General features: G+C 44.1%; 2 protein-coding genes across 2 annotated transcripts in view; both read left to right on the forward strand.

Moving 5' to 3' along the window:
* Positions 1–11,672, forward strand: part of LOC311133828 (semaphorin-3F-like) — a 70,802-nt gene extending 59,130 nt beyond the window's left edge. The window contains exons 8-18 of the mRNA XM_084167422.1: positions 198–337; positions 1,467–1,581; positions 5,857–5,926; positions 6,920–7,064; positions 7,247–7,469; positions 8,587–8,675; positions 8,929–8,970; positions 9,146–9,303; positions 9,456–9,523; positions 9,756–9,889; positions 10,086–11,672. Coding sequence (XP_084023548.1) covers positions 198–337; positions 1,467–1,581; positions 5,857–5,926; positions 6,920–7,064; positions 7,247–7,469; positions 8,587–8,675; positions 8,929–8,970; positions 9,146–9,303; positions 9,456–9,523; positions 9,756–9,889; positions 10,086–10,547 — 1,646 coding nt within the window. The 3' untranslated portion in view covers positions 10,548–11,672. The remainder of the gene's footprint in view (positions 1–197; positions 338–1,466; positions 1,582–5,856; positions 5,927–6,919; positions 7,065–7,246; positions 7,470–8,586; positions 8,676–8,928; positions 8,971–9,145; positions 9,304–9,455; positions 9,524–9,755; positions 9,890–10,085) is intronic.
* A 2,927-nt stretch (positions 11,673–14,599) lies between these two features.
* gnat1 (guanine nucleotide binding protein (G protein), alpha transducing activity polypeptide 1) lies at positions 14,600–20,411 on the forward strand (the record flags this gene model as incomplete). The annotated part of the gene is made up of 9 exons (XM_084167427.1): positions 14,600–14,705; positions 17,956–17,998; positions 18,103–18,244; positions 18,418–18,575; positions 18,889–19,017; positions 19,186–19,315; positions 19,563–19,716; positions 19,954–20,160; positions 20,362–20,411. 8 exons carry the CDS (start codon positions 14,600–14,602, stop codon positions 20,142–20,144), a joined length of 1,053 nt encoding a protein of 350 aa, XP_084023553.1. The 3' UTR covers positions 20,145–20,160; positions 20,362–20,411.
* Between the last annotated feature and the right edge of the window lie 768 nt (positions 20,412–21,179).

The raw sequence follows: 21,179 nt of genomic DNA on the forward strand, positions 1-21,179 counted from the left end.
AAATGTAGGCCTCAACTGACTCTCACTAGCATCTGTCTCATTATCAACATCTCTCTCTCTCTCTCTCTCTCTCTCTCTCTCTCTCTCTCTCTCTCTCTCTCTCTCTCTCTCTCTCTCTCTCTCTCTCTCTCTCTCTCTCTCTCTCTCTCTCTCTCTCTCTCTCTCTCTCTCTCTCTCTCACTATCTCTGTCTTTCAGATCCCACATTCATCAAGGCGCACCTCATCCCAGACAGTGCTGAGAAGAACGATGACAAGCTCTACTTCTTCTTCCGGGAGAAGGCTTCAGAGATGGGCCAGAGTCCCATGGCCCAGTCCAGGATAGGCAGGATCTGTCTGGTAATTGGCCATCATAACCACATACTGTAACTCATTATCTGCAAAAATGCAGTCAATAAGAATGTGAAAGAGGTCATATTTTGACCCTTGCCTCATATTGTGACCTTTGACCCTGCGAACTCAAGTACCCTGCCACTAATGATACTGAGACATCCCCAGAAGAGAGGGGGGTCTCCTTGGAAACTCAGCATAAACCATCAATGTATCTCACCATTCAACACAGTCAGACATAAAACAACACAGCCCTGCCCCCCACTTCCTCAACAGCCAATGAGGAGTCTAAGAAACACAAACTAAAGGGAATGCTGTTGTCCCCTGTGATAAACTTTTGGAGTGGGAGAGTTTGCCTTTGGCCTCCAGTATTTACACATAAGCAAACATACACATACACACTCAGGGTAATGTTGTTCTAATGATGTATGTATGTCCCAGTGGCTGCCATGACTCAGAATGTTGTTTATCCTTAGAGGGGGACCCTGGGCTGTGTGCAAGCCTTCCCCCTCTCGCTGCATGCCTCGTATTGGACCCTAGGGACGCTGGTCCTGCCTGTGTCTGGATCCAAAGCCACTGTCCTTCGATGACTCCCTCTGGAAATAGTACTACTGGCATAGATACACATACAAGTACATGGTAGAAAAAGCACACATGTTGATACCATTTTGAGTACATCTAATTTTAGTGTAAGAGCTACAAAACAATGGAATATAACTTTGGATTTGGATGATGTTCGTTATATTACTCCAATGTAAATTGTGGCACAAATACCATTCTATGATTTTTCCACTTGAACATTCCATGTTGCATTTGTCTCTCAAACTCCTATTTTCTCTGTTCAACAAGTCTAGAAGAAGTTTTGTAATGTGCAAGGAGTTCTGGATTGTGAATAATTGTCACCGCGCTTCACCTCACTCCCTCTATTCTCTGTAGGGGTTGGCGTGCATCTGTCCACATCAGATGGGGCAGACAGACTGACACATAGCTGATGGTTTTACTCTCATCTTCTCTCTAAGCTAGTGTTGGCTGCTAGGTGTCTAAAACAGCTGTTGGTTTGGATATTTGGACCGGTCCACTTGTGGTGTTTGTGTAGGGGTCAGGTGTGAGTGACACTGCCTTTTGTCCCCCCCTGCAGAATGATGATGGTGGACACTGCTGTCTGGTCAACAAGTGGAGCACTTTCCTGAAGGCCAGACTCATCTGCTCTGTACCTGGAGTGGACGGCATAGAGACCCACTTTGATGAGCTCCGTAAGTAGGCAGAATTTTCCAACAGTGGTATAGCCCAGTTGTTAACTTATGTTCTTAAGGCTTGCACCGAATGTGGATCTAGCGTTCATCTGCCGATCATTCAACAGGCTGTGTTTTAGGGACCACCTGCTGACTGCTGACATTTTCACGCAATTCTACATGTAAAATCAGTGCGCACTTGGTTAGCAAATTACAACCGGCACTCTGTTCAGAGGTGCTAAGTACTCTCGGGCCAGCAAACACTATTGCTGTGTCTGAGCTCTTGCACTAACTTCCCAATACTCCTCTGTTCCCTCATCTGGTAGACACTAAAAATAGTCAGCCCCATCTAAAAGCCACAGCATGTAAAATGACCAACCATCCATTCAGACCCCACTCTCTGTAGTCTTTCTGTAATATCTCTGTAACATCTGAGTTATTTTCAACCGTTCCAGATTGCACTCCTGTTTCGTTTGTGCTTCGTTAAAGTGACTGTTCTGGTTGGACAAACATCAGACAAACAGGAATCATGTATCTAGATTCTAGAGTTCTGTAACATTGTGGTGTCTGGGGTTCTGCTGTCCGATATTTCATCATTGTGACCAAGGGAGCAGGTCTTACATGAGAGACTAGCTGGAGAGTGAAAGCTCCTATGTGACTCCATGAACGGGCTAGTCAAAAACAAGAATCTGTATGTAGGGTTACTGCTGACAGATTCCATATGCACCACCTTTACCATAGCCAAACAGGGATTTCTCGCAGACAGTAACTCTTCCATTTTGTTTTAATATATACCATGTCTTCAGCTCTGCTCTCTGGTATAGTTTGGTTTAGGGCAAAAAGGAAATCGACAAAGAGTTTATGACTTCTCCTATGTTGTACCAATGGGTCTGTAAAAGTATTGTACTGTTCTTCTCTGCCCTTGAAAATCAAAGGAAAGGGGAATTCTGAAGAAGGTACTGCAGTGATGAAGATATCCCACCCAGCTTACAGCCTGTTTTGCTTTAGACATCAGCATCACTCCTGTATGATAAGCATGTCTGGGTTCAGGATGGCTCAATAAGACAGCAGTGGAAGTGCTGAGGGTAGATGTGTGTGTGTGGGTGTCTGGGGAGGACTGGTAATGAGGCGCAGGGCTTTAGGGTCTGTCTCTGGATCAGCCAGGGGGGCGCCCTGCAGGGTTACAGGGATCATCCCTGCCTGTCAATCACATCTCTCCTCTCACATGACTGATGGCTCACTGTCTCAGGAAAACATCAGTGTGATGCACCGTGCTGTGGAGGTCTGACTCTGAGGAGGCTTGAGCGCTCTCCTTGAAATTAGTTATTAGTAGGACATGTTTCATTAGCAGTCAAACGCAATCACAATAACTGATGTGATTTTGTTTTATTGCAGGTCATTTGTTTTTACTGCTGCCATCAATCATGACTAGATTCTGTTTGTTTTATATTAGGCCTATAGCCCAGGGGAAGCTCATTTCAGCCTTAGCCTGAGGGCTGTGAATGACCAGTTTTGAAACCACATGTCTACTCAAACCACACACTTATATTGAGCAATTCTTACTCATTTCTTTGTCAATGTAAATGTCCCCTCTGCAGGTCAATAGCAGTTCAGGTCACTCTCAATGAGGGTCATACTAGGCTTGTCACCCCTGAACGTAAAGTTACCCACCACACGTCTGTCTGGTTTCCCACAACCACTACCATCAGGCAGCCTATAGCAGGGGGTTGAGAGTGGGGCTGAAAGGGGTGGTGAGAGGGGGGCTGAGAGGGTGGTTGAGAGGGGGTGGTGAGAGGGGGCTGAGGGGGTGGTGAGAGGGGGGCTGAGAGGGGGTGGTGAGGGGTCAGGGCAGAGATGGGAGTAAAGTCAGATGTTGAGGAAGTCTTCTTGTCTTCCCAGGCCAGCATCGGAGCTATGTACAGTAGAGTCTGAAAAGAAAGAGGGACTGGGGGAGGGGGGTAGAGAGGGAGAGAGGAGGAAAGAGATTTGGCAGGATTCCAGACAGAATAACGTGTCTCTGTCAGTGAACATGAACATGGATGTGTGGGTATTTGGATTTTTATTGCCTTTTCAAAAGTGTGACGGGGGAAAGGAACATTTGGTTTCTGGTTCATTTCATAGTTCCTTATAATATTACAAGCACCAAACCTCAGAAGCCACCTCTTTTCCTTCCCTCGCCAGTCAAAGTTTTTATCATCTGCCGTTACTTTTCTCATAGTCATCATTCTTGAGCAATGTGTGGACATTTTGACTACATCTTTTTCTGTGTCACCAAGGGAGCCATGTGGTTTTTATTTGTGTTTGCTTTTGTAACGCTGTGCGGTCAGACAGGTCCCTAGGGTAGAGACCATATACAGTACCATCAGACAGACAGACAGACTGTGTGTGTGTGTGTGTGTGTGTGTGTGTGTGTGTGTGTGTGTGTGTGTGTGTGTGTGTGTGTGTGTGTGTGTGTGTGTGTGTGTGTGTGTGAAAACTTATGGGAGATTCTTGAGTGGCGCCTGAGACAGAGTTTTCCACCACCATCAACAAAACACCAATTGATGGAATTTCTCTTTGAAGAATGGTGTCGCATCCCTCCAATAGAGTTCCAGACACTTGTAGAATCTATGCCAAGGCATATTGAAGCTGTTCTGGCGGTCCAACGCCCTATTAAAACACTTGTGTTTCCTTTATTTTGGCAGTTACCTGTAAATTATACTGCACTAGATTTCCTCCTGATATGAATGGGAATTGTATTTTGGGCATACAGAGGGAAAATTAAAGGTGCAGTATGTTTATTGGTTATCTTTAATAACACCGTACATACACATTGCAAATGCCGTTTCTCTCATAGATATGGTATTTCTGCAGGCACACTGTGCTGACTTTAGATACTCAATGAGCCTCAAGGAGTCTTTGTCTGCTATGACACATCAAAAAAGATCCAGCATAAAAGTCAATGGCGCAAACTTGTTCCAAATGTTCTTGAAGTTCTCTCACCCCTCCCTCTGTCTGTAGCCAGGAGGGTTGTCAAACTGGCGTCAGATGTGTTAGGAATTTCTCTCCCGTTTGTCAAAAGTTAATTCCCGTTCTTGTTTACGGCCCTTAGCTGTCATTCTCCTACCTTGGCAATAAAAAGGGATTCTTTTTTTCATGATGATTACATACTCCTGAATGTTAATGAAACTCAGTCGTAGCTACAGCTTTATAAGAGGCCAACAATCTCTCTTGGTGGTTTAAAGCTCATAAAGTGTATTCTTTGGGAGACACTCTTAAGGCTTGATAAGGCCTTGGGTAGAAACTCCAAGGAACGTTTTGTTCTTAAACTTTAATCCAAAAGTGTTTGAAGAGTGTGTGCTTGGAGAGAGCTGCTGTTTTGTTCTTTGAGTATTTTCCATTTCAACTTGATCTTTGCCGAGAGATTTATTTGAAAGGTTCAGAGTGTGGAGCTGCTTGATATCAACGAGGCTCAATATCTTAGTAATGTTTGGCTTCATAAATGCCCACGACAGAGGTCCAGAGTTATAAATGGAGGGTATAATGTTTCATGCTTCATCTAATCATTAGATATTCTTAGTGATTGGCATTTCCAATGACTTGTGGCTGTGGGTTAACACTTGTCCTATCTACTCTCCCTGTCCTTGAAAGAGTCAGCCGATGCCCCCCTCCTCCACTCACTCTTTTCCTCTTGATGAAAAACATTTACCCTGGAATTGTGTTTCCAACAAGTGGCTGGAGTGTTACACTTCTCAGCTGAGGTAGTCGACTCTAAATGGATTGAAATCTTCCCCTTAATTGTTTTTCCTTTCACTTCTCACTCATTGGAGGATACAGGGTCCAATTACCATAGCTCCAAGGATCATGGGAAGCATATGGCTTCCATTAAAGCCTTGTTACCCCACAGATCTCCATTTCATACCTTCCCCCTCTGAGACCCAGGAATTGGGGTCTGCTCTGGAAGTGTTCTGATTCAGGACCCCACTGTGGCCGGAAACCCTGCTAACTAAACTAACCACTGCTGTGCTGCCCAATCCAAAAGGGCTTCCCTTGTACCCGCCTCCTGTCCCGTGTCAATCCAGCAAGTAGAAACTGTCCATATGTCACGCTTTGAATTAGCTCTGGCTGCTCAGGAATCCCAGGTGGAATAATAGCGGCTCCGGTTAGCTAAGAGAGAGAGAAAATAGACTCCATCCTTCAATGTTTATCTCCGATTACCCTGTTTTAGCATAGTCCATACTGTTATTGTATAGTGATTGTGTAAGACATTTTGCAGTACCACTTTTGGTAATGTGTAATTCTCGCTTTGTCTAACAGGAGACGTGTTCATCCAGCCAACTCAGGACATCAAGAATCCTGTCATCTATGGCGTGTTCTCAGTTTCAGGGTGAGTCACTGACTGTGTTCCTCTGTGTCTCCCCTTAATTCAATCACAGTATTTCCACAAGTATCTGTCTCATTAAAGGACAGTACTGTACATCCTTTTTCAGCTTTCACTCAATCAGATCTCCTCAGCAGACCTGTAGAATAGATGTAGTCAGTGCTGATATTTAGTTTCCTCCCGTGGTTTCCCGTCTCCCATCCATATTCATTGTGCCCAAAGGTACCTCTGTAACACGCTCTGTTATTGAAAAAACCTATTCCACACAGTCTGCTCTGCACACTACAAAGGCAGAGGAGGGAGTCAGTCTGTAGCACGGAGAGGAAGGGGTCTCCAGTGAGAGACTTGACCTGTGTTCCCACATGGCTGGGCTTTGATAACAAGTCATCAGTCAGCAGCACAACATTAAGAGTCAAAGAAATGGCTCGCGGCTCCTGCCCCAGCATATGCAGCGGGAGATTTTGAGTGGAGGATGCACACATGGAGAGTTCACTCTCACACTCACGCCCAGTCATAATACACACGGCTGTATGTGTGTGTGTGTTGGCGTCTGTGAGATACTGTACTGTATATGTTTCCCTGTCTCACCCAAGGCCTCCATACTAACTCGCTACAATCACCACCCCCCTTAAAGCCCAGTTGATAAGAACTACTGTAGTGCTAATGATAGGCACCTCAACAGAAGATACTCATATAATACTGTACTGTTCACCCACCACAGCACAGCATGGCAGAGATGTTGGGCTCCCTCTGATGATTAGCTTGGCTATGTGTGGGTGTTTGTATGTCAGTGTGTCAGACAGCTTGTCTGTGGTGGAGAGTGTTTGTGCGGCTTCTTAATGTTGGAGTACGCCTGCTTCATGTCTATGAGTTGTGATGTGAGTTGATTCTATGAGCGGGAGAATGTAGCTAATTGCTCGCAGAGTGAGTAGTAATCCCATGTCTCCTAAAGCTGTCCCCTTTAGTGTTTCTGACCCTCCTTGTCCCTTTACCCACCAGGTCAGTGTTCAAGGGCTCAGCAGTGTGTGTCTACTCCATGGCTGACATCCGTCAGGTCTTCAATGGACCCTATGCTCACAAGGAGGGGCCCAACTACCAGTGGGTGGCCTACACTGGGAAGATCCCCTATCCTCGGCCTGGGACGGTGAGTGACATGCAGAGGGTGACGCACACACACACACACACACACACACACACACACACACACACACACACACACACACACACACACACACACACACACATATATTTATTTATTTTGTATATATATATATTTGTTAATTAATACATTAAACATGGCTGGTTCTACCCTCTTTCTAAACCCAGTGTCCCGGAGGTACGTTCACCCCCAACATGAAGTCCACTAAGGATTACCCAGACGAGGTGATTAACTTCATGCGGAACCACCCCACCATGTACAACGCTGTGTACCCAATACACAAGCGCCCCCTGGTGGTCCGGAACAATGTGGACTATGAGTTCACCACCATCACTGTGGACCAGGTGGCCGCTGCCGATGGGAGCTACGAGGTCCTATTCCTGGGGACAGGTCAGTGCTCTGAGTGCCCGCCTGTTGGTTGATTTGATAGACTTGTTATTGTATGTGTGTTTTCACATCTGTGATAGATTCAGAGATTTAAAAAGGGCTAGGGCTGCTGGGGCTGCTGACTTTAAAGTGCTCAGCCTGGTGATGAATGGCTCCTGTAGTAGAACACTGTAAAAGACGAGGGGGGATCCTCCTGTCCTCCTATTTTCCTCAGGGCATTTGACCTTATATGGACAAATGTTTTGGAGGGATGTGAATATGAGTGGAGGATGTGTGAGGGAGGGAGCAGGCCAGAGAGGACTAGATTAGAGGTTAACCTGATCACTCCTCTTGGCAGAGATGGGCAGTATTTCTGTTACATGTATTTGAAATATGTATTTTAATTACTTTGTCATTTGAATTACATTGGGCTGAACTACACTCCAGTGTATTTTGGTATTTGGTATTTTCAAAATACTGGAATTTGTATTTTCAAAATATAAAATACTTTTATACACCATTTTTATAGGGGTTTACATTTTGGTGGCCTCCCTTTCACCCTGCATTGGTATTAGAAATATGATAGGACTATGGTGTGATAAGAGCGTCTGCTAAATTAACTAAATATAAATGTATATGTAAAAATGAACAATTCAAAAGCATGCTGAGTATTATTCTAATGAGTTCCGCCCTGAAACAAGGCCAATAATAATACCCAGTGTTCTTTGCAGTTAATTTTGGTATGTTAATTTTCACATATACATTTACTTTTTGGTCATTTAGCAAAGGGTTTCCCAAACTCAGTTCAAGGCCCCCCAGCTTAGATTATTTGAATTAGCTGTGTAGTGCTAGGGCAAAAACCAAAACATGCACCTGGGGGGGCAGAACCGAGTTTAGCAGACCCTGATTTAGCAGACACTCTTATCCAGGGTAAGTTGCTCAACTAAGGTAGATAAACAACAACATATCACAGTTATAGCAAGTAAAACTGTTTTGTAACCGTTACTGAGAATGTTGTTGCTCGGGCCAGCAACTTGCAAATACATTACAAAATACAAGTATTTTGTTGTTTATGTTGAAACATTGATCTTTATGGTATTTTGTATCTGTATTTTGCCCATCCCTGCCTCTGGGTCTGCAGACAGGGGGACGGTTCAGAAGGTGATTGTCCTGCCCAGAGCTGACCTGCAGACTGAGGAGCTGGTTCTGGAGGAGGTGGAGGTGTTCAGGGTTAGTCTCTTTCTTTCTTCTCTGTTGTCTTTCTCATTCTCTTTATTTCTCTCTCCCTCTCCTTTTCTCTCAGTAGTATCTTTCTATTTTTGTCTATTTATTTGTATATTTGACATGCCATTGCACCAGATTTAGCTATTTTCATCTGTAGTCCCTGGTGTATTCCTCGGGTGAGAAACATTTATTGTGCAGAACATCTTTCCAACTTCCATTCTTCTCTTATAAAGATCTGCTGCTATCCCTTACGTTTCAGGTGCCAACTCCCATAACCACCATGAAGATTTCATCCAAAAGGGTAAGCTGAACATGTCCACAGTCTGATGGTTCAGTGCACACAATTTCAGAATTGTGTCTTCCCATAAAATATCACATAAATCAATGCAGAGTGTAAAAAGTGAATGCCAAAGTCTGGATGATGCCAACAGTCTCTATTCCTCTCTCATTCTGTCTCCATCTCTTTCTCCCTACAGCAACAGCTGTACGTGGGTTCAGTGTTGGGTGTGACCCACCTTGCCCTCCATCGCTGTGACGTGTACGGGCAGGTGTGTGCTGACTGCTGCCTGGCCCGGGACCCTTACTGCGCCTGGGACGGCAAGTCCTGTACCCGCTACTCTGCCTCGCAAAAGAGGTGAGTACCAAGAGAGTGTGTGTGTGTCTTTGTGTTTGTGTTGCAAATCTGTGGGAATGACAACCCTTTTTTATTTACTGCTCATTTTCAGTTTGTAGAACGTGGTGTAGTTAACCTCTTTTTATTTGGGAATGTTGATCTGACCCCTTTAGGCGCAGCCGTCGACAGGATGTAAAGTATGGTAACCCAATCCACCAGTGCAGAGGCTATAACTCTAACGGTGAGCTGACAAGAACACTCTAATGTACCCCAAATAGACACTCAAAAAGTGCTGAATTGTTCACCGTGACAGAAGTAGTGCCCAATAGTGTCATATGTGAATCATGGAATGTGAATGTGGTTGACATTTCTGCTGAGGAATAATTGACTGATGTGGTCAGTTACAGTAAGAGAAATTGAGAAATTATGCCTCAAACGTGTTTGAATATGTTTGTGATGATGCTTTCCTGCAGCCAATAAGAACACGCTGGAGATGGTGCAGTATGGGGTGGAGGGCAGCACTACGTTCCTGGAATGTCAGGCCAGGTCCCCTCATGTGTCTCTAAAATGGCACCTGCAGAGGGAGAACAGCGACAGGAGGAAAGAGGTGAGTCAGGAACTCTCATCCCACTGCAGCTATGTACTGTATTGGGTCTTCTACTGCCTGACATCTAAAGGATAGGCTGACAATCAGAGGGATGACTAATTAGTCATTGAACAATATGGCCTGCTGTTTGTGAAAAATGGTTGCTAAATGAGTGCAATGATAAATGAATGGCGTCTCACTCTCTCCCTGCTCTTAGATCCGCTCTGAGGGCCGGACAGTGAAGACAGAGAAAGGTCTCCTGCTGCGTTCCCTCCAGTTGTCAGACAGCGGCGTCTACCAGTGCACGTCCACAGAGAAGAACTTCAAACACACGCTGGTCAAGCTGCAGCTGGTGGTCCTGTCCAGCCGCACGGTCAACAACGTCCTGGTGGAGACGGGCAGCCCGGCCCAACCACCCCTCCAGTCCAGCGCATGGACCCCCAGCGCGGGTCAGTACAAGGACCTGCTGACCATCCTGAGCCAGCCGGAGATGGGCCTGATCAACCAATACTGTCAGGACTACTGGCAGCTGGGAGAGGGCAGTCCGGGGGACCCCATACTGGCCATCAGCAAGGCCAGGGGACTCAAGGAGCTGAAAGAGCAGAAGAAGCCCCGCAACCGCCGGCATCACAACGATGAGGATGACGAAGATGAGCACACCAACCCAGCCGAGACATGAATCCCTGGACTTACACCACAGGCCACACACTACCCCCTGCACCCCAACACACAACCCCTTGTCCCCTCCGCTCTCTCCCTCTCTGCACACCCCTCCAAAAATGGGAAAGACTTCAATTTAAAGGATTCAAAAACTGAATGATCAAAAGCAACAAGAAAGAGAAACCACTACAAAAAGCAACAATAGCAAGCAACAAACAGATTATTCTTAACTGTTAAAAAAAGATACACAGTATTTATTGTAGGTTGTACATAGTAAGATTCTGTGGATTTCTTTGTACTTAAATAGAAAACAAGGCTTTTTTTGTGAATAGGTAGATCTGTGCAAATATTATTGTTATTATAATGCTATTATTGTTGTTAGTGTCATTGTTTATTACAAATTGTGTTATTATATTGCAAAGATCTTTATGTTCTGTCTTTTGGAGGAAGCGCAGCAAAACATTGAAAGGACATTTGAAAGTGTAAATATCTCGAGCTGTATGGACTGATAAGAATGCCTTCAGAAAGGTTTTAGTATGTTGGCTCCATGTTGGGTCATTTGACTGCTGGCAGTATGTAGTCTTTGAGGTGGGAGGAGTCAGATCACGGATGGAGTGATGACTCAGAACCTCCCCCAAAGCCATGATGGACAGTTAATTCCCACAGCCAATGGACTATAAGGATGGCACTTCATAGCATTTCATTGGACACGCAGAGGAAATGCCCATAGGAGACTGCAGCTTTAAGTTTGTCCCACGGCCACAGAGAGACACTAGAGTGAAAGGTCTTGTGGGAAATAACATCCTCCTCTTCCTTCGCCCGCTGAACTGACACTAGGGTGAAACAAGACTTAACCCCAAATCCCCTGTGTTCCACTCTTCTTGGGCCATGTGGTCCAATCTGGCTTTCATTCAACCCCATGTGTTACATTTACATTCATATTCCCAGTCTCTTCCAGAACTAGTTGATGTGGGCTGTTTGTGTAGAATATGTGTAACTATAACACTCAATGTTGTACCCTTGAGGCCGTGATGGTTAGAATAAGCTGTTTTGGGGGGGGACTTTGTTTGTTGTCATGGGATTTAAATAACATTGCCTTCTCTTTGTACACCGTTGTTCAATTGAGATTAAATTATCAAGCAGGCAGCTAAATCATTTGTACCAATTTGATTATGCACAATTATGACAAGAGACAGAGAACTCTTTCACTTATTGTTGAAGTTGGTCCCATTCTCTTAGTTTCCAAACTAAGCCATAAATATACTGGTTTGCATTCCAGCCAATTCCCATTATCCTTATGGGTTCAGTTGTTTCAAATGAAATGTACTTAACATTTTTCAACTCCTCCAATCCTCCCATGTAGTTTTCAATATCACAGATCTCCTAGTAATATACCGTTAGTCCACATTGTCTTAAGTAAACTTGCGCAACAATTCCGCCTGCACTGATTGTCAGTTGAGGGACTAGCATTGCGTAGGAGTGACGCCCCCTGATGTAAGACGATGGTTAGTCCATGGAAGTCACTAAAGCGAAAGTGCATAAAGACTGTTTTCAGAGTTCTAGTTTCACAGGTTGGAGAGGGATGCCGTAGGTTTCTCTGAGCTGTTATCCAGCTCCTACAGAAGGTGAATGTTACATAACTCTCACTAAAGAATTTAAGCAACTTCTCTGATCAGCCGGTGTTGATGGCATTCTGCCTGGAAAGGTGTCACATGCCACATATGTGTATAGCAGAAAGTCTCCATGTGCAACTCCATGTATATAGCTACAGCCACTAGAATGATCAGCTCTTGAAAATACATACCAAACTCTTTGGGACGGTGGCTTTTCATTGTGTGCATGAAATGTATTATGTACTGTATATGAAACTAGTCCAAAAAGCTACAGTATGTTGCTGTGGATGTCAGTGGATGTCTCTCTTGTTGCGGGAACGTGGGAATAATGTCAGTGGATGTCTCTCTTGTTGCGGGAACGTGGGAATAATGTCAGTGCAAGGAAAGGTAGATGGACTCATGCCATAGTGGTGGAATACTCAAAACACAGGAGATATACACTGAGTGTACAAATCATTAAGAACACCTTCCTAATATTGAGTTGCACCCCACCCCCTTTTGCCCTCAGAACAGCTTCAATTCGTCGGGGCATGGACTCTACAAGGTGTAGAAGGCGTTCCACAGGGATGCTGGCCCATGTTGACTCCAATGCGTCCCCCAGTTGTGTCAAGTTGGCTGGATGTCCTTTGGGTGGTGGACTATTTGTGATACACACAGGAAACTGTTGAGCGTGGAAAAACCCAGCAGTGTTGCAGTTCTTGACACAAACCTGTGCGCCTGGCACCTACTACCATACCCCGTTCAAAGGTACTTTTGTCTTGCCCATTCACCCTCTGAATGGCACACATTCACAATCCATGTCAATTGTATCAAGGCTTAAAAATCCTTCTTTAACCTGTCTCCTCCCCTTCATCTACACTGATTTGAAGTTGACATCAATAAGGGATCATAGCTTTCACCTGGATTTACCTGGTCAGTCTATGTCATGGAAAGAGCAGGTGTTCTTAATGTTTTGTAAATTCAATGTAGGCCCCTATGTCTCTTTCGCTCTCCTTCTCTCTTTCTCGCTCCCTCTCTCCTTTTCTCTCTTCCTCGCTCCCTCTCTCCTTTTCTCTCTTTCTCGCTCTCTTTCCCTCTCTCCTTTGCTCTCTCTTTATCTCTCTCTCCAAAAGGTACAAATTATTTGCATCTTTGGTTATTTTTTGGGATGTGTTAATGAGGAAAAATCAGTTAGTATAACATAAAGCACACTTGATGTTATTGTAATGACTTGTGTAAATTACTCTATCCTTTCTCCTTTCTCATTGATGTTGCTGACTAATAAATTAAAGCTCTATATTTTATATAAACAGATCCTTTTTTATATTCATGTGGTGCATGGATACCTATATACAGTAAGATAACATAGACAGGTTTTGTGTCTCGTGCACTGGCCTCAACCCTTTAGTGCGTCAACTGATCCCAATTTGTTTGTGCTTTGACAGTAGTGGTTCTTACAATTACGAAAACTGAGTGGTGGAGTTGAGTGAGAATGGATGAGTAGTGTCCCTCTTTCTCTCTCTCCCTCTCTCTGTCGCTCGCTCTCCCTCCCTCCGTCTCTCAGAGGACACAGTGTGGATTAGGATCTGTTGCCGTCTTCAGATTGAGGTCAATGAGATCTGTCAGGTGAGACTGTAAAGCCCTGTAAGTACCTTAGAGATCACACCCCTCAATGTAGAAGATACAGTATCCTCAATGTGTTCCACACGTGTGAGCTGACTACTTTATGTTGTAGTCCGTGTAGTCTTTTACTATAAGGTGATGTCAGCCCTGTCATGAAAGGCACATCTCAAATAATGTGAGCCTCTAAGCGTAGGAGAGTGAACTCCACAGCAGTAACTACCCCTGCCCTGCTATAGACCAGACTGGTGTTTCTGTAGAACGATAGGAGCTATAGGTGAGCTTCTCATAAACAAGAGATAACATGCATCATTGAACATGCTTCATGAGCCACACTGATCAACTGTACACATGGTTTCCTCTTTCTACCTAATTTACTACTTACTAAGGCCTTTTACTCCTCCTGGAACATAGGCCAGTGGATAAATATATGTCTTTTTATCTCCCTCACTCTTATCAAGGCAGCTGAGGACAGTGTAGACAGATAAGCACTTGAGCCGATGTGCATCTTCCGCTGAGCACAGCAAAGTCCCCCTAAACCTCAACCTAAAAAAGGTTAGGTCACTCATATGCCCATGTACACCCGGCCTCCCTCTCCCTTTCCCCCTGCCCCAGGAGTCTCCTGTCCTTGTGCCCCATTGGCCGCCCCTGATCAGGTGGACAGAGGATGCCCAAAATCTTCCCTAAGACCCGAAAACACTCCATCATTCACCTCTCCGGTGTTCCTTAGAAGCAGTTGACGAGCCAGCTGCGTGGTTGACACCAGTCGGCCCTCTAGGCAATCAGCTAGGACCTTATTCACGTTTTTTACCCCATCATTTGGTTTTGAGCACTACAGGGCAGAAGCCAGGGTGTGAGGATGGGGGCCGGAGCGAGTGCAGAGGACAAGCACTCCAAAGAGCTGGAGAAGAAACTCAAGGAGGATGCAGAGAAGGACGCCAGGACAGTCAAGCTTCTTCTGCTGGGTAACGTCTGCATGTCTGGTCATCTGGCCCGCTGATCTGGGGAATGGCCTGGGTTGAGGGTGTTCTATGGGGTGTCTCATCATAACCTGGTATCCTCCAGACCACATACAAAATGACATATAGACTCTAAGGCCCTATATGACTGTCCAGTGATTGGCTTGTATTTTATGTGGTCAAAAGTCTATTGCTTCCATAGCGTATGTAATAGAAATGTGAACATTTTGTGAAAAGCAACCATTTGACCCTAAGTGTATAATCCCATGTTTATATTGAGGAGTAGACTATACTATGGATGGGGGTAGAGAGAGTTTTTTCCTCTGTCGTTTAGCTTTGACAGAGATGTGAAGATAATGTCCATAGTAATCTCCTGTGGTGTTGAATAATGCAGATGTGTAGACAGAGACAATGTTATCTTGGCTCTTGGTATTATATAATTAATCGTTAATCACCCATTTACAGTTCTAACAGCCTGGTCTCATAGACTAGACATAAAATAGTAAATGTAAATCCGGAACACTCAAATGAGAATGATATGCTACGTTTGGTATGATTACATAAGACAGATGGTTACTTAAGGCAAAAACAAAAGTGAGCTGGTTGGTCGGGATGGATGGGTGGGCGTATAATGCGAACGTCTAGCAATCTAATCACATACAACTTTAGCTATTTAGCAACCTTTCAACTACTTACTACGTTTTAGTTACTTTGCAACTGTTAGCTAACTCTTCCCCTAACCTTAACCCTAACCTTAACCCTTTTAGCTAACATTCCCCTAACCTTCACCCTTTTAGCTAACTCTTCCCCTAACCCTAACCCTTTAACCTAACTCCTAAACGTAACCCTAACCTTAACCCTTTTAGCTAACCATTGCCCTAACCTTAACCATTTTAGCTAAATCTTCCCCTAACCCTTTAACCTAACTCCTAAACTTAACCCTAACCTTAACCCTTTTAGCTAACCATTGCCCTAAACTTAACCCTTTTAGCTAACCATTGCCCTAACCTTAACCCTTTTAGCTAAATCTTCCCCTAACCCTAACCCTTTAACCTAACTCCTAAACTTAACCCTAACCTTAACCCTAACCCCTAGCCTAGCTAACGTTAGCAAGCTAGCTAACATTAGCCACCTAGCTAGAATTCGTAACATATCATATGTTTAGCAAATTTGTAACATATTATACGTTTTGCAAATGTATACAATATTGTATGTTTTCCAAATTCGTAACATATAATATGAATTGTAATTCTTAATATATCATACTAAATGGGTGATGGACATCCACAAATTAATAAATACAATATGAAACGTAACATATCATATGAAATGGAATGTCTCGGATTTACACACAGAATAATAAGAAATGCTCTGAGACCAGGTTGGTTCTAAGAATGGTCTGAGCCTTAAACCAAGTTGGATTATAATTGAGACTTTACCAGCCTTGCAAACACTATTTTCATTGAAGAGATCATTACACTAATTATTTTTCATTATTTTGTCTTTATTGGGGATGAAACAAGGGAAATGTCAAAGACAATGGGATTACTATGCCAAATACATCACCCTCTTGTCGACATTTGCTAAAAGAATTGACTGAAACTGATGATATTCAGAGGCACTACATTTTGCATCAGCAACATTGGTGAGACTAAGCCACTATGTAAAGGCCCGAGGCTGTAGCTTATCCACCCCTGGCTGTCACACTATTGTTCTGAACACTTTGGTAATTAATCACATCAATCTCCTGGTAATCCTAAAACAACAACTGTTGCATTACAGTAGGCTTATCCTCACACTACTGCACACACATACACACGTCCTACAGCCTAATTACCCCAAGGCAAACCTATTATAGCTCTACTGACCCCAACATCCACCCTCAACCTAACACCCTGCATCAATTCTTCATGAACTAAGGCCTAGATTCAATCAGATCAAGCGTTAACCTGCAATAGCAGACACCCTCGTAGTGGATATTTTGGCAGTGTCGGAGGTGGAACTGCATTGGAGCCGTCAAATCGGTGAGCAGCTGCTCTTGCGATCATTGACACGAAGCCACACCAGCCCCACTCTCGTTAGAAGTTCAGAAGGAGAAAGTGTAGACTATATAGAAATAATGATGCTCAACTTGAAAAATCGTTCAACGAAATAATGAGGATTTCTATTGAAGGACCTAAAGGATGAGCGAGGCAGTGGGAGGGAGCACTTTCATGTCATCAGAAACTTGATTAGGACCACAACATGGATTGTAAATCCCTGCGGTGTAGTAGCCATGTAATGAGCAAGTGGAACACATGCAGATTCAGGTGGTGCTGCTGACATAAGAACATTCAGCATGTATAGCACTCTGCACCCAGTTATCACATTGACACTGTCCCTGAGGGGCCTCCACACCTCATAGAAACTCTACTAGAAAGTAAAGTAGTGTGTGTTTCTCACTGGCCCTGCAATCAATCAAATATATTTTATCAATTCCTTTTTATGGAAGCAGTTGTCATAACGTGCTTTACAGAGACCCGGCCTTAAACCCAAAAGAGCAAGCAATGCAGATGCAGAAGCACAGTGGCTAGGAAAAACTCCCTAGAAGGCAGGAACATAGGAAGAAAACTAGAGAGGAATCAGGCCATGAGGGGTGGCCACTCCTCTTCTGGCTGTACCGAGCGGAGATTTAAGTGTGTGGCCATATAGGCCTGATCATTTTTCAAGACGTTCAAACGTTCATAGATGACCGGCAGGGACAAATAATAACCATGATGGCTATAGAGGGCGCAGCAGGAGAGTGAGTCATACTGTATCTCAGTGACAATAAAGTTCTTCCTGGCATCAGATTTGGAGGGGTTTAGGAGAGGAGTAATGAGCTTGGTGCCCTTGTGTGGATCATCTGTGGGTCAGGCCACACACCGATTCAACGGGGAGGACCATAACAGGGCAGGAAAGAAAATAGAGGGAATAGTAGGAGAGGAAAATTAAGGGGTCAAGTGAAATGGAAGAAGGGAGTACACTTTGGGATCTGTCACTCCAGGTCTGGAATCCAGGTCTAAAATAGTTTAACACTGCAGCCCAGTGGTCATTTTTGGTACTGTAAATGTGAATCCTGCTTCCTACATAGAGACAGAGCTACACGCTCCCCAAACCTCTCACCATGCAGTACATCACGGTCTCCTACCACAGGCCGTCATTTGTATATACAGCACCTGAGAGCTAAATAATTGTACTGCGTGTCACTAAACCTTTTTTCCCCACTTGTGTATAGGTGCTGGAGAATCAGGAAAGAGCACAATTGTCAAACAGATGAAGTGAGTCTGGCAACACTATTGTACCAAGAGCAATATTATAAAACATATGTGTCTCAAAGATCAAATGTCAACTTTATTTGTGGCTGCTTGTGTTCTCGCAACAGAATTATCCATCAAGATGGTTACTCTCTTGAAGAGTCTATGGAGTTTGTTACCATCATTTACAGCAACACCGTTCAGTCCATCATGGCTATTGTAAAGGGCATGACTCAACTCAACATTGGCTATGGTGACACCGCTCAGCAGGTAGATACTGTACACTGACTCTCTACAGTACACTATTCAGACAGGTGGATTATACAACATACCCAAGCCAGGCATCATATTATTTGGGATATGATATAAAATCCTTGGACAAACTGAGTATAGTAAGCATGATGTGTGGATGTGTACTTTTGTGCTTGTGTGTGTGTCTGTAGGACGATTCCAGGAAGCTCATGCACCTGGCAGACACCATTGAGGAGGGCTCCATGCCCAAGGAGCTGGCCGACATCATCATGCGGCTGTGGAAGGACACTGGTATCCAGGCATGCTACGACAGGGCCTCTGAGTACCAGCTTAACGACTCCGCTGGATAGTAGGTTTACTCTCCTGGACTGGACCATCCCCATCCCTATGAAACCACCATCATCATATCCACATAGTAAACAAAGGGCTGGTTTCCCAGACACATATTAGGCCTAGTCCTGGACTAAACAGCGCTTTAAAATTGAGAATCTCCATTGAGAATGCTTTTTAGTCCAGGGCCAGGCTCTGTATCTGGGAAACTAGCCCTAAGCGCTTTGGACCTCTTGGTAGACATTTATATAGAGAAATTGTTAATCCTATATTAGTGTGTTGACGAACCAGACGAAGGAAGGAGGTTGTTCATCTCTCTGTGTCCCACCTAGCTATCTGAATGACTTGGAGAGGCTGGTCCAGCCTGGATACATCCCCACCGAGCAGGACATGTTGCGATCCAGAGTAAAGACCACTGGTATCATAGAGTCCCAGTTCGGCTTAAAAGACCTCAACTTCAGGTGAGGCTAAAAATACAACAAAGTGTGCCATTGATCAGAATCACAAAAACACTATCTCTCTTTAAGTAATCCAATGAGCTCAGATGACAATAACATTGTAATAACATAGTATAACATTGGCGATCAACACAATGACATCTGCAAGCACTCCCTCTCGCTCTCCTGCAGGATGTTTGACGTGGGTGGCCAGCGCTCAGAGAGGAAGAAATGGATCCACTGCTTTGAGGGTGTGACCTGTATTATCTTCATTGCTGCTCTGAGCGCCTACGACATGGTGCTGGTGGAGGATGACGAAGTGGTAAGATACATTATCATCACATTATAGACACTAGATTGAAGGAGTCACTGTTGGACAAAGTGATGAGATATCACGATCAAAGACGGTAGATTGAGGTAGTCACTGTGGCACTGTAGTATGGACAGAGGTGAAATTAGCTTTGTGAGCTCATGGAGAGATGAATTGTAGAGAAATGTGTTTCATTAGATTCTTTTATGCATGTAATCCATTTGTCCCTCTTTTTTAATATGATTCTCTCCACATGAAGAACCGAATGCATGAGAGTCTCCACTTGTTCAACAGTATCTGTAACCACCGTTACTTTATTGCGACCTCCATCGTACTCTTCCTCAACAAGAAAGACGTCTTCACCGAGAAGATCAAGAAGGCTCATCTCAGCATGTGCTTCCCCGACTACGACGGTGGGCTCACAACAGCAGATCTGTCACCCTGGCCTGTTCTCTTTGGAACACTCCAAAAGTGCAACAAAAGTGCACATTCTTCTCAATGTTCTTTTGATGTTAGAGCAATGTCAGAGCTTAACTATTGCATACTGTGTTTGTCATCCATAGCCTAAGACAGCTTTGATTTCAGTTCTGTTGAGTCTTTTAACAATATTGTAAGTATTATTTCCCTAAATGTTGTTTGATTCCCTGTAGGCCCCAACACCTATGAAGATGCTGGTAACTACATCAAACTCCAGTTCCTGGACCTGAACTTGCGGCGAGATATCAAGGAGGTCTACTCACACATGACCTGTGCCACAGACACAGAGAACGTCAAGTTTGTGTTTGACGCTGTAACTGACATCATCATCAAAGAAAACCTAAAGAGTTGTGGTCTCTTCTAAGAGCCACGCCATATAGGTGAGTGGAACTCTTCTGGCCTAGACTATGATACTGAGAGATTGTCTGCCTCTGGGATGGTACTCTGCCCATTGAATCACATAGCTCCATAGTTAACTATAGTTTACCTGGAAGATAACTCACTATGAATTAGCACATCATTTCTCTGTCACTCACCCAATGGCACACACACCGTCTGTCATTTCCACTCCTCTGTTTCAGGGTGTTGATTTACCCCCTAACTCCTATCCCCTCCCCCTTTCAAACTGCGGACAACAATCTCCTCAAGAAGACCGGAAGAAGGGGACCAACACAGCAACCGTCTCTGCGAGCTGCCATTCACAAATATGATACTACACACACACTGATATTAATTCATACAGTCCAACGCAGCATCATAACCAAAGACAATTCAGTTCATTTGAGACCTGGAAGAGACCTAAAATAGGTGTACTGTCAAAGTAGGAGGATCTATACTGTACAGATTTATGTTATAAGTTGATCATAGTCAGTCTATCAACCTTTGTTAAAAGTCTGGAATAGGAACTCCTTTTCATTGCAGTGCTATGCAAACTGTAGTTGAAACATTGACGCTTGTCAGCATAAAGTGCTTCTTCTTCCCCCAGACAGTACATTTGAATAGGTGTAAGGCAATGTATCATCTCTATGCTCCAGTAACTGGCATATAAAGCCATAAGAGATGGCAACGAGATGACCTCAACACCTGCAGACGCACTTCAACTTGTGTTACAATAAGTTACAACCCATTTTTGCTGATGAATGGGTTTTGTATGTGTAGAACAGATATTGAGCTGTACGTATAGCGGGCACAATATGAAAGACCTCCAGCTACTGGAGGATCAATGACATTAAATCAGACCAGTTCATTCTTATATGTCAAACATCACAGAATTGTAAAGGTGAGGGTAACTTGTATCTATAACTATTTATCTAATGAGCGACTGTAGTAAAGATGCAGTATTTTTATGGATGTAGCTTGGTCACAAACTAATTTGAATACCTTGTAGGTCTTTGGGCCA

The sequence above is a fragment of the Coregonus lavaretus genome, assembly GCF_964263955.1.
Source record: "Coregonus lavaretus genome assembly, chromosome: 8".
NCBI classification, from domain to species: Eukaryota; Metazoa; Chordata; class Actinopteri; order Salmoniformes; family Salmonidae; genus Coregonus; species Coregonus lavaretus.